Source organism: Lipophrys pholis (assembly GCF_963383615.2).
Source record: "Lipophrys pholis genome assembly, chromosome: 16".
Lineage (NCBI taxonomy): Eukaryota > Metazoa > Chordata > Actinopteri > Blenniiformes > Blenniidae > Lipophrys > Lipophrys pholis.
The window spans coordinates 22,276,552-22,292,955 of record NC_137634.1 but is presented as its reverse complement, the minus strand read 5'-3'; the positions used below and the strand labels follow the sequence as shown (position 1 = coordinate 22,292,955).

Sequence of the window (16,404 nt, the reverse complement as noted above, 5' to 3'; positions counted from 1 at the left end):
TATTTATTAGATAGAGCCTTTGAATGATATATTATTTATATTTAGTTTGAGCAATCAATAAGATATATTAATAGGTATTGGGGAGCTCAAGCCAAATCCAGATGGCTTTAGGTAAAGGTGGGCATCCTGGTTACCAGTTCATGCTTCTCCTTTACTGAACTTATTGCATATATTCAGGTTGCCAATCCATCATAGGGCAAAGGCAGAGAAGCAATCACACACACTCACATTCACACCCAGAAGCACTTTACAGATCACCATTTAAGCCCAAACCTATGTTTTGTTTTTTAACCTTAGGTGGAAATTAGAGAAAACCTTCATGCAATCTCAGCCCAGACTTGAATCGAGGATATTCCAGACCGAACTGTAAAGTGACACTGATGCAAACAAATTTGCCAAAAGCAATACTTCCCTGAAGCTGAGGGGAGGACAAAAGTATGAATAGAAAAATTCAATTGATGCTACCAAACATTCAAGCATCAAATATTCCTGTTCACATCTGCGTGAATCGCAAGTCTCCACATTTTAAAGATTGTAAAAAGACAAAATATACAACGAACTTCAGTAATTCAAAAAATGCTTTATTTCAAAAGGACACTTCTTCTTTTCCTTCCCTCTGAAGTGAGTCATTGTCTCACTGTGGAAGCACAATGAGTCGCTTAAGTCAATAAAAGGCGGCAGTAATAATTTGTAGTTAACTGTTGGAAGTGTTCAGGCGCTCTCTCGCGTCTCAAACACATTTGGTTCAAAACCAAATCAACACCTCTCACTTTGCGTGTGTATGTCGAGTTGGAAACCTGCAAAACTCGCACGGAAACCAACGTGATAACACAACAGGAAGACCGAGTGAGACAAAGCGGCGTGGCCTTCCTCTCCAGCGTACAATCTGATCCTGAATCTGTGCTTAACGGGCGCATGTGCAAACACTTTACAGTAGTTTGTGCAGGCTGGAAGAGTTAGAGTGGGACATGAGGGTTAGTAACACAGCAACGAGTGATTACACTGGTAGTGTTGTAAAACTCAGAGTGCTTTTTATTTTATTTCTAATTGAGGAAATACAGAGAACCTAAGTTCCTGTTTTTGTTATTATAAACTTACAAAAAAAGGTAGAATTGGTCACAAAAAGAAGAGTTTTAATTGAAGTCGGTATATTAAGAGAGGACATTGAGCCATCGATCACGCTCTGGTCTCACCTGTGTGCCTCTTTTATTATCACGCAGCCCCTCTAAGACGACGGCCTCAACATATTTTGAAGGATGCGTTGCATTTATATAACTAAAATTAGTTCAATAATAACAATACGACGGGAAAGATGACAAACATACCGTATCACTAAACACTGTCTTTTTTTTTTTTTCTTTTCCCTTGTCCTGTTCGGCAGCTTGGGCCAACAATATGATGTGATTGACTAAACACTGTCTGATGTAAAACACAAAGTGTAGTGCTTTCAAACCAAGTCCAACAGGCAAGCGTCGACCATCTTGACGTCAATCCAGCTGCATGTCAACACGTAAATAGAACAGAAACCCTAATATGGACCTTTTACCGCAGCATTTCAAACGTCCTTTCAGTCCTGTTTTTTTTTTCCCGTACGCCGTCCAGCTGAAGCAGTCCGGTCCGGTCCGGTCCGGTCCTGCGATAGTTTCGTCTCCAGCTCTTCATTCCCGGATCAGTTCTGGCCCGTCACTGGATCACGACTGTTCTCCGCCTCCGTCTGCCAAGGCCGGGTTCTCCTGCTCGGGATCTCCGGGAAGGACCCCGGCAACTGTCTGAATGAGCTCCTCAATCTGCTCCTCTGATAGCCGCTCCTCGCTCTCCTCCACCATCTGAACACATAAAGTCAATTCATGCACCATTTACCAGCGTTGATTCGTACAAATGTGACAAAAATAAAGATTTTTACACTCTGACTTGTGCAGTGTATTTATTCCCTGGATATTATTCAAAGAATCAATGTCTGTCAGATTATCCGCAAGCTTATTTTCACTTTTTGCTGTTTTAGATGCCCAACCATCTCTGCTGCAAAGCCGAGGATGTTATATCACTATCTTAAAGATGTACTGATATGAATGATAGATTTATTTGACGAAGTAATCTCAAATGTAAAGTGGACTTTTTGTTTCTGTAAAATATTTGTGCAGTCAAAGTTTTTTTCTCTCGATTGTTTCCATATAGAGATATGAGTTTGGAACAAATCTAAAATAAACAACTGAGACAACTTTCAGAGAATCAGACCAGTTTTTGGGCCGGTGTTTTGTTTCTTCTCCACAGTACTGGGTTTACCACACACTGTTTTCGCTGTTCCTCCACCTCCCTCCACTGGCAGCTTCTTCTTCTTCTTTTTTTTTTTTTAAATAAACTTTATATAAAGTGTACCACTGGCCGCTTCTCTTTTTTGCAGACGTAACACGCCTCACGGTTACAAACAACAAATGATCACAGGATAGGTCATATTATTATATTCAATATAATGAAGAGTAGGATGGAGACCTGCTCCATATGAGAAATGTCCTGAGTTTCTAGATGATTCAGCTCTACATTAGTGAAACTGAGCTGAACTTTGTAAAAAGCGGAGATTTGTGCTGAGAATTTAGATAATTTTCAAAAAGTGATTCAGTGTGAGAAGCAGAGCCAGTGGTGATGAGGGTACTGATCCCGTCACTATGGAAGGAACAGCTGAGCTGCTGGAAAAGCATGTGAACAATCAAGCAGTATTTATAATATATGAAAAGTTTCTCAACAGTACATTTCATTAAAAACAGACTCAGGAGCCGTTTGACCAGAAGAAACTTGAGGCATTCATGCTCATGAGCACTGAGGAAGAAATCCTCATGTCTGTGGACAATGATATTGTCATAAACAAAGAGGCAGAGGCCAGTGCACTGCTCAGGGTTTATTCATGTTTCAGGGTCGGTCATGTTACTTTAAAAAACAAATGATAGTGTTATGAGAAAGTTCATTTTTTTATTCTATATTTTGAATCTAATATTTTATGTTTTTGATAAAATTTTTAAGTTTGGATATCTGTTAACGCTTGTTTGAAAAATACACTGAATTACAAGGCTTTACAGAACAGCGATATAGACGTCACATGTAAGATTATAATTACATGGTTTTAATAGGTCGTGATCTAAAGTGGGCCGGTCTGAGGTATGAAACTGCAAAAGGGGATATTTGTTTTTTAGAAAATAAAAAGTAGGTGCTCACGGCACAATAATGAGGGTTAGTTCATTGTTAATTTAGGGAACCATGTGGAACTAGAACGGGCACTCGGTAGAGGGCAGACCTTCGCCAACGGCACATTTTTTGCGCGGAAGCGAGTTAGCATGGCGAGCATGATAGCCGTTAGCTCACATCGATGCGAACTGGGTAGATCAGGTAGCTACATCACAGTGTGAAACACGACTTATCTCCATGAAAACGACTCATCTACCAGGTTACAGAGAGGCTGTACATACATACATACATCCATAAATACATACATACATACATACATACATACATACATGCAGATGAAAACTATCTTCTCGACCAACTTTGGTTGGCAAAGGTAATTATTTGATTCTTCACAAAGTAAATCTAAACGGTCACCTGAAATCTTTTGACTTTTCATATGCAGAGTGTGATGGACGGATGGACGGATGGACGGATGGACTTACTAGTTGGATTTCCACTGCAGTTTGTGGCCGGTGGTTCAATAACTGTAGTTTCTCGGCCCTGATGGAGGAAAACAATGTGTATGAGGGACAAAAAGCTGAGCATGCAAATAGTGTTTATCAAAAGTTGTTGTAAAGTCTCTAAAGCAGGGGTGTCAAGCATAAGGCCTGTGGGCCAAAGCCGGATGGCAAGAGGCTCCAATCTGGTCAATTCACTAAGAAAATTGTAAACATTTCATTTTTTTTAAACTAATTTCTTAAGAGAAGTGGACATTTCTGGACATTTCAATGTATTTTCCACCAGAAGGTTTCATTAAAACTGACTTTATGTTGAGATGTCAGTCACTTTCCGTAGTAAGTGTTTGGTTTTGTGAAAATATAGACATGTTTACCTTATAAACTCTGAGTGACAACAAAGAAAATCTCAAAATGTAAAGCTTATTATGGCTCTATTTTACTGGTTTGGCCCATTCAAGATGAAATTGTTCTGTATGTGGCGTCTGAACTGAACTGACTTTGACACCCCCGCTCTAAAGCGTATCCTACTGACTTTGTGAGTTTGTGCGGCATCATGGTGGTGAGGAAGTTCTTGACGATCTCTGGACTCTGCCTGCTGCACGGCGCCTTCGACAGGTACTTCAGCGTCTGAGTGGGAATAAACAACGCAACTGTAAACGTGGCACAGCGGGAGGAGCAGCGAGGTGAAGGGAGGAGGCAGAGGAGGCGAACCCACCTCGTACATGATGGTGTTGAGATTCTGCTGTCCAGCACTGCGTTTGTTCTTCCCGCTGTCCTTCCTCTGCTCCTTCAGGTCAGTCAGCAGTTTGAACACCTGAGGAAGAGACAGAGAATTAAGGCCGTCGTTGCTCTTGCAATGTAACACTGAACATGTGAGCTTACCTCATAATTACTGAGCATGGCAGCATTGGCATTTTTCCTAAAGGAAGAGAAAAGAAACCATATTTAAGCAAAGGAATCCAACCAAATCATCATCGGAGCCCCAGTTTGGGAGTTAAAGTGAAATCTCAGGAGATACTGAGGTCAACGGTTTAGCTCACAGAATCAGTTCTCTGAGGTTTGTTTTCGAAACAAGCTTTTTAAAGAAAATTGTATTACTTTTTTTATTCATTCATTCATTCATTCATTTTCTTCCGCTTATCCGTTTCCGGGTTGCGGGGGTGTCAGTCTGAGCACCGACACCCAGATCACAATTAAGATCCTTCCAGCAGGTGGTGAAGGTATTACTTTTATTAGTATCACCTTATTTTATCCTTTAATCTCTGTCTTTAGATTTGTATATATTCATTATAATAACTCTGCTCCATTAGATTTCAATATTTTGTCCATCATAACCTGAACTCTGCTAAAACAATAAAACATTTTAGGAAGAGAAATACACATAACTGATAAAAATGAGCCTCATGTTGACATGGTGGGGTTAACGCTGAAATGTAAGATCCATTAATTTGCTCGAGGGTAGAAAACTTTACACCTTCAATCTGTGTGTAAAACGATCCACTTCAAAATCTGACTTTTGGTCTTTAAAGCTTTGAATTGTCTCAGGCCTAAATACATCTCAGATTTACTGGACTATGAAACATCCAGACCGCTGAGGTCCTCAGGAAGAGGTTGACTGAGTGTTTGAGAGTCACAAGAAGCAAGGTGAAGCAGCTTTTAGTTCCTACGCTCCTCACCGAAGGAACAAACCTGTTGGCACACATTCCTTTAAATCAGGACTTAAAACACGATTATCTGCTGAGGCCTTCAATTAAACAATATCTTTTACTCATTTCATTACTTTTATCTTTAAAAAGTTTTTATTTAATTCTCCTTTTATGCCTATCTTAATCCCTTTGTTTTAATGCATTTCCTTTTAAAGCAAAGAATTGCCTTGTGTATTAATGGTGCTCTAGAAATACATTTGCCAAAGTAACTTAAATCATTGGGAACATGGAAGGTATTTTTATATTTGAGAAACTGTTTTGGTATTGTTCATTAAATAAACTATCATCTACTTAATGACCATTTCTGTTTCATACATTTTTGATAATCTAATCGCAATGCTTTTAGTTTGTTGATTATTTTTTTCACTAAATTAGAAAAATTATGTTTAATGTACAAACATAAATATAAACTTAAGAACCAATAACACTTGGGATATGCCTTCATGTTATATTAGCCTTAAAGAAAGATGTATACTTTGCTCATTTTTTAAATTCTAATAGCTTCAAATATACTGTTGTTTAGAAATTCAGACAAGATCTTTATTATCACTGCACATTACTGTTTGGTGAAATTTGACAACGTTTCTTGGAACAGCAGCCTTTAAAAACAGAAAATTGTCGTTAAATATACGATAAACAGCTATTAAATCAGCAAAATGGGTTCAGTTTGCAGCTTCTACAGCCCTGAAATAAGCGCATAACTTTACATCCACAAACAGTCAGAAATTACACTGATTCACACAAAAAGCACTAAAACATAATCTTGACTAAACAAAGTAACTCAAATTCACTGCAGATCGTTACTGTTCTATCGTTTAAAAATGAGATTAGACGAGATAAACACGCGGATCTGATCCTAAAATCTACATTAAACTGGGATGAAAACGAGGCTCGTTCAGATTTAAATTAATATGTGAGACATATTTATCGTGGTTAATAAATTCACTGGGCGTAAATAAGAATAAAAAATATATAAAGTTAAAACGCTCACACTTCCATGACGCCTGGCACCGAGGTGTCTTGTTAAATGTGTCCGTGTGGAAACAGTGAAGCTTCTTCTTTAATTTATTGGCGGGTTGCAACCAGCTTTCGGGTGTATACCGCCACCTACTGTACATGAGTGTGTAGCGTCAAATGTTCCCCTTTATATTCTGCCTATTAAATGCGTCTCTCTCAGAAAGTGAAACAAAGCCTTCCTGACGAAACACACTTTTTCTTTCTCTCCTTCTCTTCCTAGAATGTCCGCCAAGCTCCAGTCCCGTTGGGCTGCTCTGACTTCCCCTTGAAGACTCTTTCTTTCTGATGCATATTTTACGCAGTGTATTATTATTATTATTATTATTATTATTATTTACTATATGTTCCACATTCTCTTTCACACCACATCCCTCACTCTTGCTCGTATTCTTTTTACCCATCACATTCATTATGTCAGTCAGACCAGTCTCTCCCACCCGAAGCCTCGTCATGATCATAAGGTTAATGCATCTAAATCTACAATTCTCTTTCTGAAAAAATCTGAGAGACTGAATCCTCCACTAAGTACTCCTTTTAGGAATATTATGGACAGCTTTACATACCTTGGAGTTAAAATCACACCTACAATAGAATCCATTATACCAACTAACTACAACCCGGTGATTGAGTCAGTAGTAGAATCGATTAACAGATGGAACTCTTTGCCACTTTCAATGATAGGACGTATTAATGTTCTGAAGATGACTATTCTTCCTAAGTTCCTGTACCTTTTTCAATCCATCCCAGTCGCTCCCCCTGATAATTGTTTTGACAAAATGAAAAAACTTTTTTGTAATTTTATTTGGAACAATAGACGCTCAAGACTGCGCATGACTCTGTTGTACTTACTGTATGACAGAGGCGGGTTAAAACTCCCCTTCCTCCAAGGATACTATTGGGCCGCCCAACTAACAGCAGCCTCATATTGGTTTGACCATCAGTCACTGGATAAGGATGGAGGAAACAACAACTTCTAAAATTCCCTTATACCTCTACATATATTCTACAAATCTACCCAATCTGAAAAGGCACACCACCAACCCCTTTGTTAGAAATACACTGATAGTATGGCATGAGGTGTTGAATTACCTTGGGGAAAATGCTCCACTATCCCAATTCTCACCTATTTGGGGGAACAGAAACTTCACACCAGGTACTAACGACCTTGGTTTTAAGTTCTGGGCAGACAGAGGGATCGGTAAGATTTCAGATCTGTATGAGAATGATACTCTTGAGTTTTACTGAGATCAAGCAAAAATTTGGCATTGAGCCTAAACACTTTTTTAAGTATCTTCAGATAAGAAGCTTCATAATGAAGACACAGAACTCTGTAAATCCTCCCTCACAAAATTCTTTGGAAAAGGCAGCCCTGAACCAATGTGGAGCAGCTGGATTAATTTCAATATTTTATCAGATTATCATAGGTGCAGCAAAAGAATCTTCAGATGACAAAAGATTGGCATGGTGTTCAGACCTTAATGAAGAGATAACTGTAGAAGAGTGGCAGGATATATGTTTCCAATGCCAGGTGCAAACGATAAATACAAGGTTTAAACTCCTCCAGTACAAATGGTTGATGAGAATGTACTATACTCCAGAATTATTACATCGCATATACCCCAATACACCGGGTACTTGTGTCAAATGTGGTATCCATATAGGTCATTTGTTTCATTGCCTCTGGGAGTGCACCCTCCAAGAGTTTTGGAAAGAGGTTATCACAATTGTATCCATATTTATTAAGGAACAGCTTCCACTCTGTCCCAAGCTTTGTATTTTTGGATGTTTCCCAGCAAGCTGTACACTTAGTAGTAGCCGTAAGAAGTTGGTCATATTCTGTCTTCTTGAAGCTAAACATAAAATTGCACTATCATGGAAGTCTGTTCATAGGCCAAGCAAACGGATTCGGATTGAGGGGCTACTGCAATGCCTTGCATCAGAAAAGCTTACATATGCGATTAAAGGAAAATATAACACATTTGTAAAGATTTGGGGTTCATTTATGGAAGTTCTTGAGGGGGATGATTTCATGACAGCTTTGTAGTCTGTTCTCGTTTTATTTTGTCACTTTTTGTTTTAACTAATTACAATAAGGGGATACTTGCATGCAGGATACAACTGATGTCCATATGAACACGTGGATGCTTTTAAAATGTGTTATTCTTTACTTTTCTTAGGAAAACATGATGTAACAGTTTTCAAACCAGCAATATGCCACTAATATGAGTATTTTTTACTCCTTCAAGTGCCTTATTACACTTATTGATGTACCTACTGATGTGTTTTGTTTTGTGATTTTGTATTGTAACTCAAAAAGACAATAAAAACATTTGTCAAAAAAAAATAAAAAATCATGATCTTTTCTTCTCTTCTGTTCCTTTCGTTAAAGATTTTTGTTCTTGCTGATTTTTGGATCTTGTAGAATTTTCTTCCCTTCTCATCCTTTTCCCTTCTTTCCTGCCATATTTTCATACCCATTTCCCTTATCATTGCTTTACCCTCTCCTTTTCCATATGATATTGTAACTGTATTCCTATCCAGAGCCTTTGTTGCTTGGTTATCTACCACCTCATTGCCCTTCACTCCTGTGTGAGCAAGTCTTCCCTAATACTGTGTGATGACTGTAGGCTTTCTAACATAGCAAGTGAGTCTGTGCGTACCACCACCCTATCTGGTCTGACCTCCGCCCCCGACTGGAGACTGATGATTGCTGAAGTGATCTGATAGGCGTTTTGACATGTATACCCCAGACGTTTGGTATGTACACCCCTGCTCCCACACAGCCCTTTGTGTTCTTGTATCCATCTGGGAATATTTTGAGATAATTGTAATAAACTGTTCCTAGGTATTCACTCGTTCTCTCACCCACTTCACTCAGCCTACATTCATTCTTCACATTATAAACATTCAAATCCACTTTTGCTTCAGGTCCAAGGACTCGTACTACTGGGACCGGGTACTTGTAAGGCGTCAATCTCATACCTTTTGGCCCATTCATTTCCTGTCCATCCAAACCCTCTCTTCTTGTACCTGGCATATTCCCAGCAGCTGTTGCACTTGTGCATCTGGATTATTTCCCTGACTACCTTTCAGCTTCACCCAGTAAGCCAGTGCCAGTTTCTCTCGCCTCATCTCCAGAGGCATCGCTCCTGATTCTAGTAGCGGGGCATTCATTTGTCTTCATGGCTCCTGTGAAACAGCAAAGCGCTACAATAGTTCTGCTTCAACACAAAGCATCTGAGTGGGCGAAAATATATATATTTTTTTAAAGATATAGGTTGTGAATAGGGGGAAGAAAGTGGTTAGACTTTTGGATTACGATCAGATTACTGTATAAACTTCACCCAGAATAAATAACATAACACCAACAATCAACATGGATTCTCAGCTGCAAAACAAAACTCTTTCAAATAATTTTTTTTAATATAAAAAAATGACAATAACTAATTTAACTAATAAACTTAGTTTCTATTGACTGTCTTTATATGGCGTTGCAGCCCATCCATTCATTGATGTTTGGGTTGTGCTGCTCTCTTCTGTTCAGGATTTGATGTTTTTTTGTCTTCCTACCATTTCTGGTGAGGACAAGAAAGGGAATGAAGATAAGTTATCTCTTGGGATCGTATATTGAAGACTACACTCTGCGTGGTATGAAAATCTTTATTTGAATCGCCAAAAATGCTCAGCGCACATTTCTCAGATAATATCAACTGTAAACATCTTTGTGCTGAGCTGTTAAAATCAACATGCTTCAGCCTGATCATGGAAAATTATAACCAACAGTTATTGTGTAGGTCCCATTTTTCTCCTCATGTTATAACAAACTAATATTGTGTATTTTGTCACTTTTCCATCAGTACCGCATGAATTTCTGCAGAAATTGGAGCACCAGTGGGTGGTCTGTTGTATTTGATTGGTCTTCTAAAACATTTAATCAATACTGCTTAACTGTCAAGTCCTTTATTTGTCACAATTATACAGTGAAGGTTTAGAGCCCGTATTCTGCGGAGCGTTGATTAACATATTAGCCACAGTGAAGCAATATTTGATTTTTGGTTTTCCACTGAATGAAGCCTTAGCTAGACGCTCTATCGATTTCCATCTTCTTTATCCACATAGAAAAAAATCCCCAGGACCACTCCTAAAGTTTAACAGTTTGCTTAGGCTCAGAAACCAAAAAAAAGGGTGGTACAGGAAAGATGTCCAAAGGTGTTCAAAGTTATAAAAGTAGTCCGATAAATCCAGGTAACAATCATTCATGATAAGAAAAGAAGGGGAGAGAGAGCGGTCAAAAAACCGTGTGGCTCCACTCTCAGACTGCCTCCCTGTTCCAGGTAACCCCCAAAACTCCCCCCTCCCACGAGCATCAATTAAAAGGTACACAGCTACCTGAAAACGCCAAACAGTTACCCATTTCCAAACAGTGCAAATATGACAAAGTAAATTTTTATCCACCTAAATTAACCCCAAATACTAAATCATTAACTTATTACAATATTGCACATATGAACTGAAAATACCAGTAAATGATCCTCCTAATTCCTTCTAAATCAATTAACTTAAATTGTTATTCACCCTTTTAACCAACATCAATGAACTGCATTTAGGCTCCTACAAGCAGTTTTCTTTGTAATGATCTTCAGTCAGTCCTGGTCCATTGGAGAGGCTTCGGCTTTCTGAAGGACCTGTTCAAAGACTTCCTTCAGAATCTCATCCTCCACGTTGACGGCATTGTTGACTGCATTCTTAAACTCTGCGAGCTCATACCTCTCAATCATTTTTCTCATGCAGCCAATGATGTCCTCTTGCGGCACACCACTGCACTTTACACAATCCTTTAACACATCAAACCTCCCCGTCACCACGGTCTGGACGATGATGCGTTCGATAATCACACACAAAGGGTGGCCAAACTCGATGACGCTCTGGGTTTTACCCTGCGGGCCCTCGTAGGCGTATCCACCCGAATGCATCGCAACAATTCTGCAGTGTTCGTTAAAAACGGGAGAGCCGGACGAGCAATAATAAAAGCAGGACTCATAGGTCAGAAGTTGTTCATTCTCGAAGAAACGATTGGTAATCATTTGGATGTGCCCTGGATTTTCATAGTAATGCCTCTCCACCACCTGCCTGCGGTTCTCAGATTTAACAATCAAGCACGGATCGATTTTCTTCACGCCACCATCTGGATGCCCGATGATGCAAATTCCACCACTTTGTGGGAGAAAGCCGGACTCTGAAAAGAGGCCGTCGGGCAACGGCTGCTCAGCTCTGAGCTTTAACAAGGCCCAGTCACACCCCAGCACATCATGCTGGAATTCAAAGCAGACGATCTCCTCCACTTCTACCTGCCCTCCCTGCACGCCGTCCAGGCCCTCGTAAGAGAAGTTAACAGTCACGCGCTCAGTGAGCCGCCTCTCGTTCTGGTTATAGACGCTTTCAACAACATGGCCATTGGTGAGGACAAACTTTCCAAACAGGAGGAACCCACTTCCAAGTGCCTTCACTTCTGTTCCCACGAGACACACTGAATCACTCAGCTTCATCAGCTTCTTCATGCTTTTCACCTCTTTGCACATTTGATCATTTTGTCCGTACTCCACACGGAAGAGGTTCTGAATTCGAGACATCTTAGGAACTTGAGTCTTCTTAGTTTTCACTAACCCTTGAAACTGTGAAGACAAATCACGTCGCAGCCTTTGTGATCCAGGCAACACAGGTAAGCCTGTTCCCGGTGCTTTAACACTCTTTGTCTGCAGTTCCTCTTTTGGGATGTTTCCATTCTCTGGCTGAGCCGTGGTGGGCTGCTGTGAGCAGGTTTCATCAGCGTCCGTCTGCTGCCTTTCACCAACATCTTCAAAAACGCTGTCCTGACTTTGTGGTGGACAGGATTTACTGAGCAGTATGATCTGGAAAGTTTCACCCTCCAGCCCGTCAACAAGGTTGGACAGCTCGGTGTTCACCTCAGTGCTGATGTTGGAGAGCGCACAGGTTCTCTTGAAAATTACGCTGAGAAAACGTCCATCTCGTTTTAAAGCGTGCCTCACTTTCTCACCTTTATACGCGTAAACCGTGACCTCCTGAACTTTTGTTTTCAGCGCTGGATTTCTCATGATTCTCACAACATCTTTACCTCCCTTCACCAACAGGTGAAACATCACGAGCTCCCGGGACGGCGTTTTAATACGGGAACGAGTGGAGAAAACGGCCGGTCTCTTTGATTCTTCTTCGGCTTTAACGTGCTTCACAGTCAGACGTTTATTCTTAACCAAATTGCATGGAAAGTGTGAGCTGATAGCTCTTCCATCCCTGACGATAACGAGCTCTTTGTTCCTAAGCTTCTCTGCAGTCTGGCTGAACTGTGAACTCTGCTTCAGCAGATCCTCCACGGTTTGCATCTTGTTGCAGGAGATGGTGGCGGGCCTCTTGTCAAGCCAGCACCACTCAATGGTGTGGGTTGGATGGTGCTTGTCCTCCTAAACACAAAAACAATGGCGTGTTTCAGACAATTAAAGCATTTTCAACAAGTAGAAACGATAGAATTTGGTGCATAACAGTAACTCTGCAATGATCACAAGACATAGGATGGTATCATGAACATCAAAGACTAACTTGAATGAATATAAACACTGGAAATATAAAGAGATATAACATCTATACATTTTGTAAACTCAAAATAATCCGTAGTAAAGGAGAATCAAGACCTTCAGTTTGTCCAGTGGCTCTTCACTTTTTGTAGTCATCTTGTTGATGTAGTAGTGCACCTAGAAAAAAATAATATTTTGTAAATAACCTCTGATGGCTCATACTATTCATGCCAACATAAATCCTACATGAGGGATGTCAAACATGAGGCCCATGGGCCAAATCCAGCCTGCAAACTAATTGTTAAAGGTTTCATTGTTGGCCCAAGCTGCCGAACAGGACAAGGGCAAAGAAATAAAAAAAAAAAAAAAAAAAAAAAGGTTTCATTGAAGTTGGCTTTGAGTTGAGATTGTCGTCACGTTCCAAAGTAACTGTTTGGTTTTATGAAAATAGACATTTTCATTAAGTATATGTCACGGGCGTAATGGTCTAGTTAGGACGTCAAGTAAGACTATTTGTTTGGATGTTCTCCAGCATTCATTTTCCACAGCAGAAGTATGGTGGCCCAGAAGGGCCAATGGCACAACGCAAATGCAAAAGCCACATTTGTGCTGGTGCCTTTTGCTGTTGTTTTGTAGCTTTTGTTGTTGTTTTGTGGCTTTTGCTGTTGTGTTTTTCGTTGTTCCTTTTTGCAGTCGCATTGTGGCTTTTTGCGGTTGTATTGTGCCTTTTTTTTCATTGTCTTGTTGCATTTGTGTTGTGGCTTTGTGCTGTTGTGTTGTGACCTTTTGCTGTTGTGTTGTTGCCTTTTTCTGTTGTGTTGTTGCCTTTTTCTGTTGTGTTGTGGCCTTTTGCTGTTGTGTTGTGGCCTTTTGCTGTTGTGTTGTTGCTATTTGCTGTTGTGTTGTTGCTATTTGCTGTTGTGTTGTTGCCTTTTTCTGTTGTGTTGCGGCTGTTGTGTTGTTGCTTTTTGCTGTTGTGTTGTTGCTTTTTGCTGTTGTGTTGTTGCCTTTTTCTGTTGTGTTGTGGCCTTTTGCTGTTGTGTTGTGGCCTTTTGCTGTTGTGTTGTGGCCTTTTGCTGTTGTGTTGTTGCTTTTTGCTGTTGTGTTGTTGCCTTTTTCTGTTGTGTTGTGGCCTTTTGCTGTTGTGTTGTGGCCTTTTGCTGTTGTGTTGTGGCCTTTTGCTGTTGTGTTGTGGCCTTTTGCTGTTGTGTTGTTGCTATTTGCTGTTGTGTTGTTGCTATTTGCTGTTGTGTTGTTGCCTTTTTCTGTTGTGTTGCGGCTGTTGTGTTGTTGCTTTTTGCTGTTGTGTTGTTGCTTTTTGCTGTTGTGTTGTTGCCTTTTTCTGTTGTGTTGTGGCCTTTTGCTGTTGTGTTGTGGCCTTTTGCTGTTGTGTTGTGGCCTTTTGCTGTTGTGTTGTTGCTTTTTGCTGTTGTGTTGTTGCTTTTTGCTGTTGTGTTGTGGCCCTTTTCTGTTTTTTTGTTGCTTTTTGCTGTTGTGTTGTGGCCCTTTTCTGTTTTTTTGTTGCTTTTTGCTGTTGTGTTGTGGCCCTTTGCTGTTGTGTTGTTGCTTTTTGCTGTTGTGTTGTGGCCCTTTGCTGTTGTGTTGTTGCTTTTTGCTGTTGTGTTGTGGCCCTTTTCTGTTTTTTTGTTGCTTTTTGCTGTTGTGTTGTGGCCCTTTGCTGTTGTTTTGAGCATTTGGCCCATCTGGGCCACCGTACAGAACAGACACAATTAAAACACAATTAATCGTCTTCTGGTCACTTTTCCCTATGTACTCTTCTCCCTCAGTAATGCAAATCAACAATCTGCCATTTTGAAAAATACATTTGACATTTTAACAATAAATCCAAATCAGATACCACATGACAAAACATTGTAGATCGATATAACCAGCAGATGGTGGTGATGCAACTTTGTGGATGCAAACTGACGTTAAACCCAAAAGATTAGAAGAAGAAATACCAGAGAAAGAACAGCACCACCTGGTGGCTATATTAATAACATGTATGAGGGTGGAGAGACTGAACAGAAACAAAGTTATAACTTCAAATAAGACACATACCTGCTGAAGAGATTAAAACACAACCAATCGGCTTCTGGTCCCCTTTTCTTGATGCACTCTGCTCCTAAACATAAAAACAAGAACAGCGTTTTTTCAGCCGCGATGCACTGCGTGGATTCACGTCACCGAACGTGCGTTTCCTGACAAAGCGCGCCAAAAACAAATGTAACAAAAAACGTGGGTAAGACTTATAATAACACATCCAAAACAACACAAATCAGCTGGGCAACATAACGCTACACAACTACAAACAATATACACGTAACGTCTGAAACATAAATGACGAAATATGTCAAGAAAACGGCACAAAAGCGCGGCAGTGAAGTATCACACAGCTCACCTGGATCAGAGACAAACTCCGGAAGCCCGGGAGGCACGAAGAAGGTGGAGTCCAAAAAGGCAATTCCCAAAAACAAACTCACAAAAACCCATTGAGATAAAATTCTGAAATACTCAAAATAAGAATAACAAACATAAAATGAAAATAATAATTACTAAAATGCATTTTGAATTATGTTACATACACTCTGTGCCACAACAAAGAAAAACTTTATAGATTAAATTTAAAGGTTTTAATGGTACTAATTAACCGGTCCAACACTTAAGATGAAATCAGGCTGTACGTGGCCCCTGAACTGCAATGTATTTGACACCTCTGATCTATGTTGTTTCTCTCTTTATACATTTTAGCAAACCTGAACATTTTGATCTTGACATAAATCAGAATTTCATTGGTGATGAAACATGGTGGTGTCTCATTGAAGAAGTTAAAATCTTCTGTTCAATTAAAAAAAAAAGGTTTCAGCATACGTACTGGGAGAACAATTTTCTACACGGCATATTTAAATCTCAAATATTAGATATCTTCTATTGACTCATGCAAGTAGATGCTTTCTGCTTCTATTCTTCAGAGTCTATAATCTGCCATCTCCCTTCCAACAAGTACAAACTGGTGGCAGCACTAAGTGCAAATGTCCTTCAATCCCCAAACGTCTACACCACTTTATCTAACTTGTGTTTGAACATTACTGAACATTGAATTAATCTTGTTCCCAAACAGAACACCTATTAGTCAGTTCCTACAATATCTACAACAGAGCTTTCAGCCTCTGTACAATGCACTGAGAATTGTAAATGTTGTAATTTTATAATGTGATTTTCACAGAGATAGGGTTGTTCCTATATGATTACATTCGTTCAGATCATTTTACTTTAACCATCACTTTACGTACCTTACTGTTACCAAAACATCGCCTCCGAAACCCCTCATATTCTACCTTGCAGATACAAATTCAGTATAACAAAATGCCTCTAGAACACAAAAAGAAAGGGTGACGACTGGTGAGTGAGACTCTCTGT

General features: G+C 39.8%; 2 protein-coding genes across 2 annotated transcripts; both read right to left on the bottom strand.

Annotated features, from left to right (window-relative positions):
• Positions 1–562: 562 nt before the first annotated feature.
• crcp (calcitonin gene-related peptide-receptor component protein) lies at positions 563–6,428 on the bottom strand. The gene is made up of 6 exons (XM_080483887.1): positions 6,372–6,428; positions 4,557–4,593; positions 4,390–4,488; positions 4,207–4,301; positions 3,660–3,717; positions 563–1,826 (listed from the first exon to the last, which is right to left on the bottom strand). The coding sequence occupies exons 1-6, from the start codon at positions 6,377–6,379 to the stop codon at positions 1,692–1,694; spliced, it is 432 nt and encodes a 143-aa protein (XP_080340013.1). The 5' UTR covers positions 6,380–6,428; the 3' UTR covers positions 563–1,691.
• A 3,612-nt stretch (positions 6,429–10,040) lies between these two features.
• On the bottom strand, positions 10,041–15,414 carry LOC308121356 (serine protease FAM111A-like). The gene is made up of 4 exons (XM_080482538.1): positions 15,386–15,414; positions 15,046–15,109; positions 13,102–13,161; positions 10,041–12,873 (listed from the first exon to the last, which is right to left on the bottom strand). Exons 3-4 carry the CDS (start codon positions 13,138–13,140, stop codon positions 11,041–11,043), a joined length of 1,872 nt encoding a protein of 623 aa, XP_080338664.1. The 5' UTR covers positions 13,141–13,161; positions 15,046–15,109; positions 15,386–15,414; the 3' UTR covers positions 10,041–11,040.
• Between the last annotated feature and the right edge of the window lie 990 nt (positions 15,415–16,404).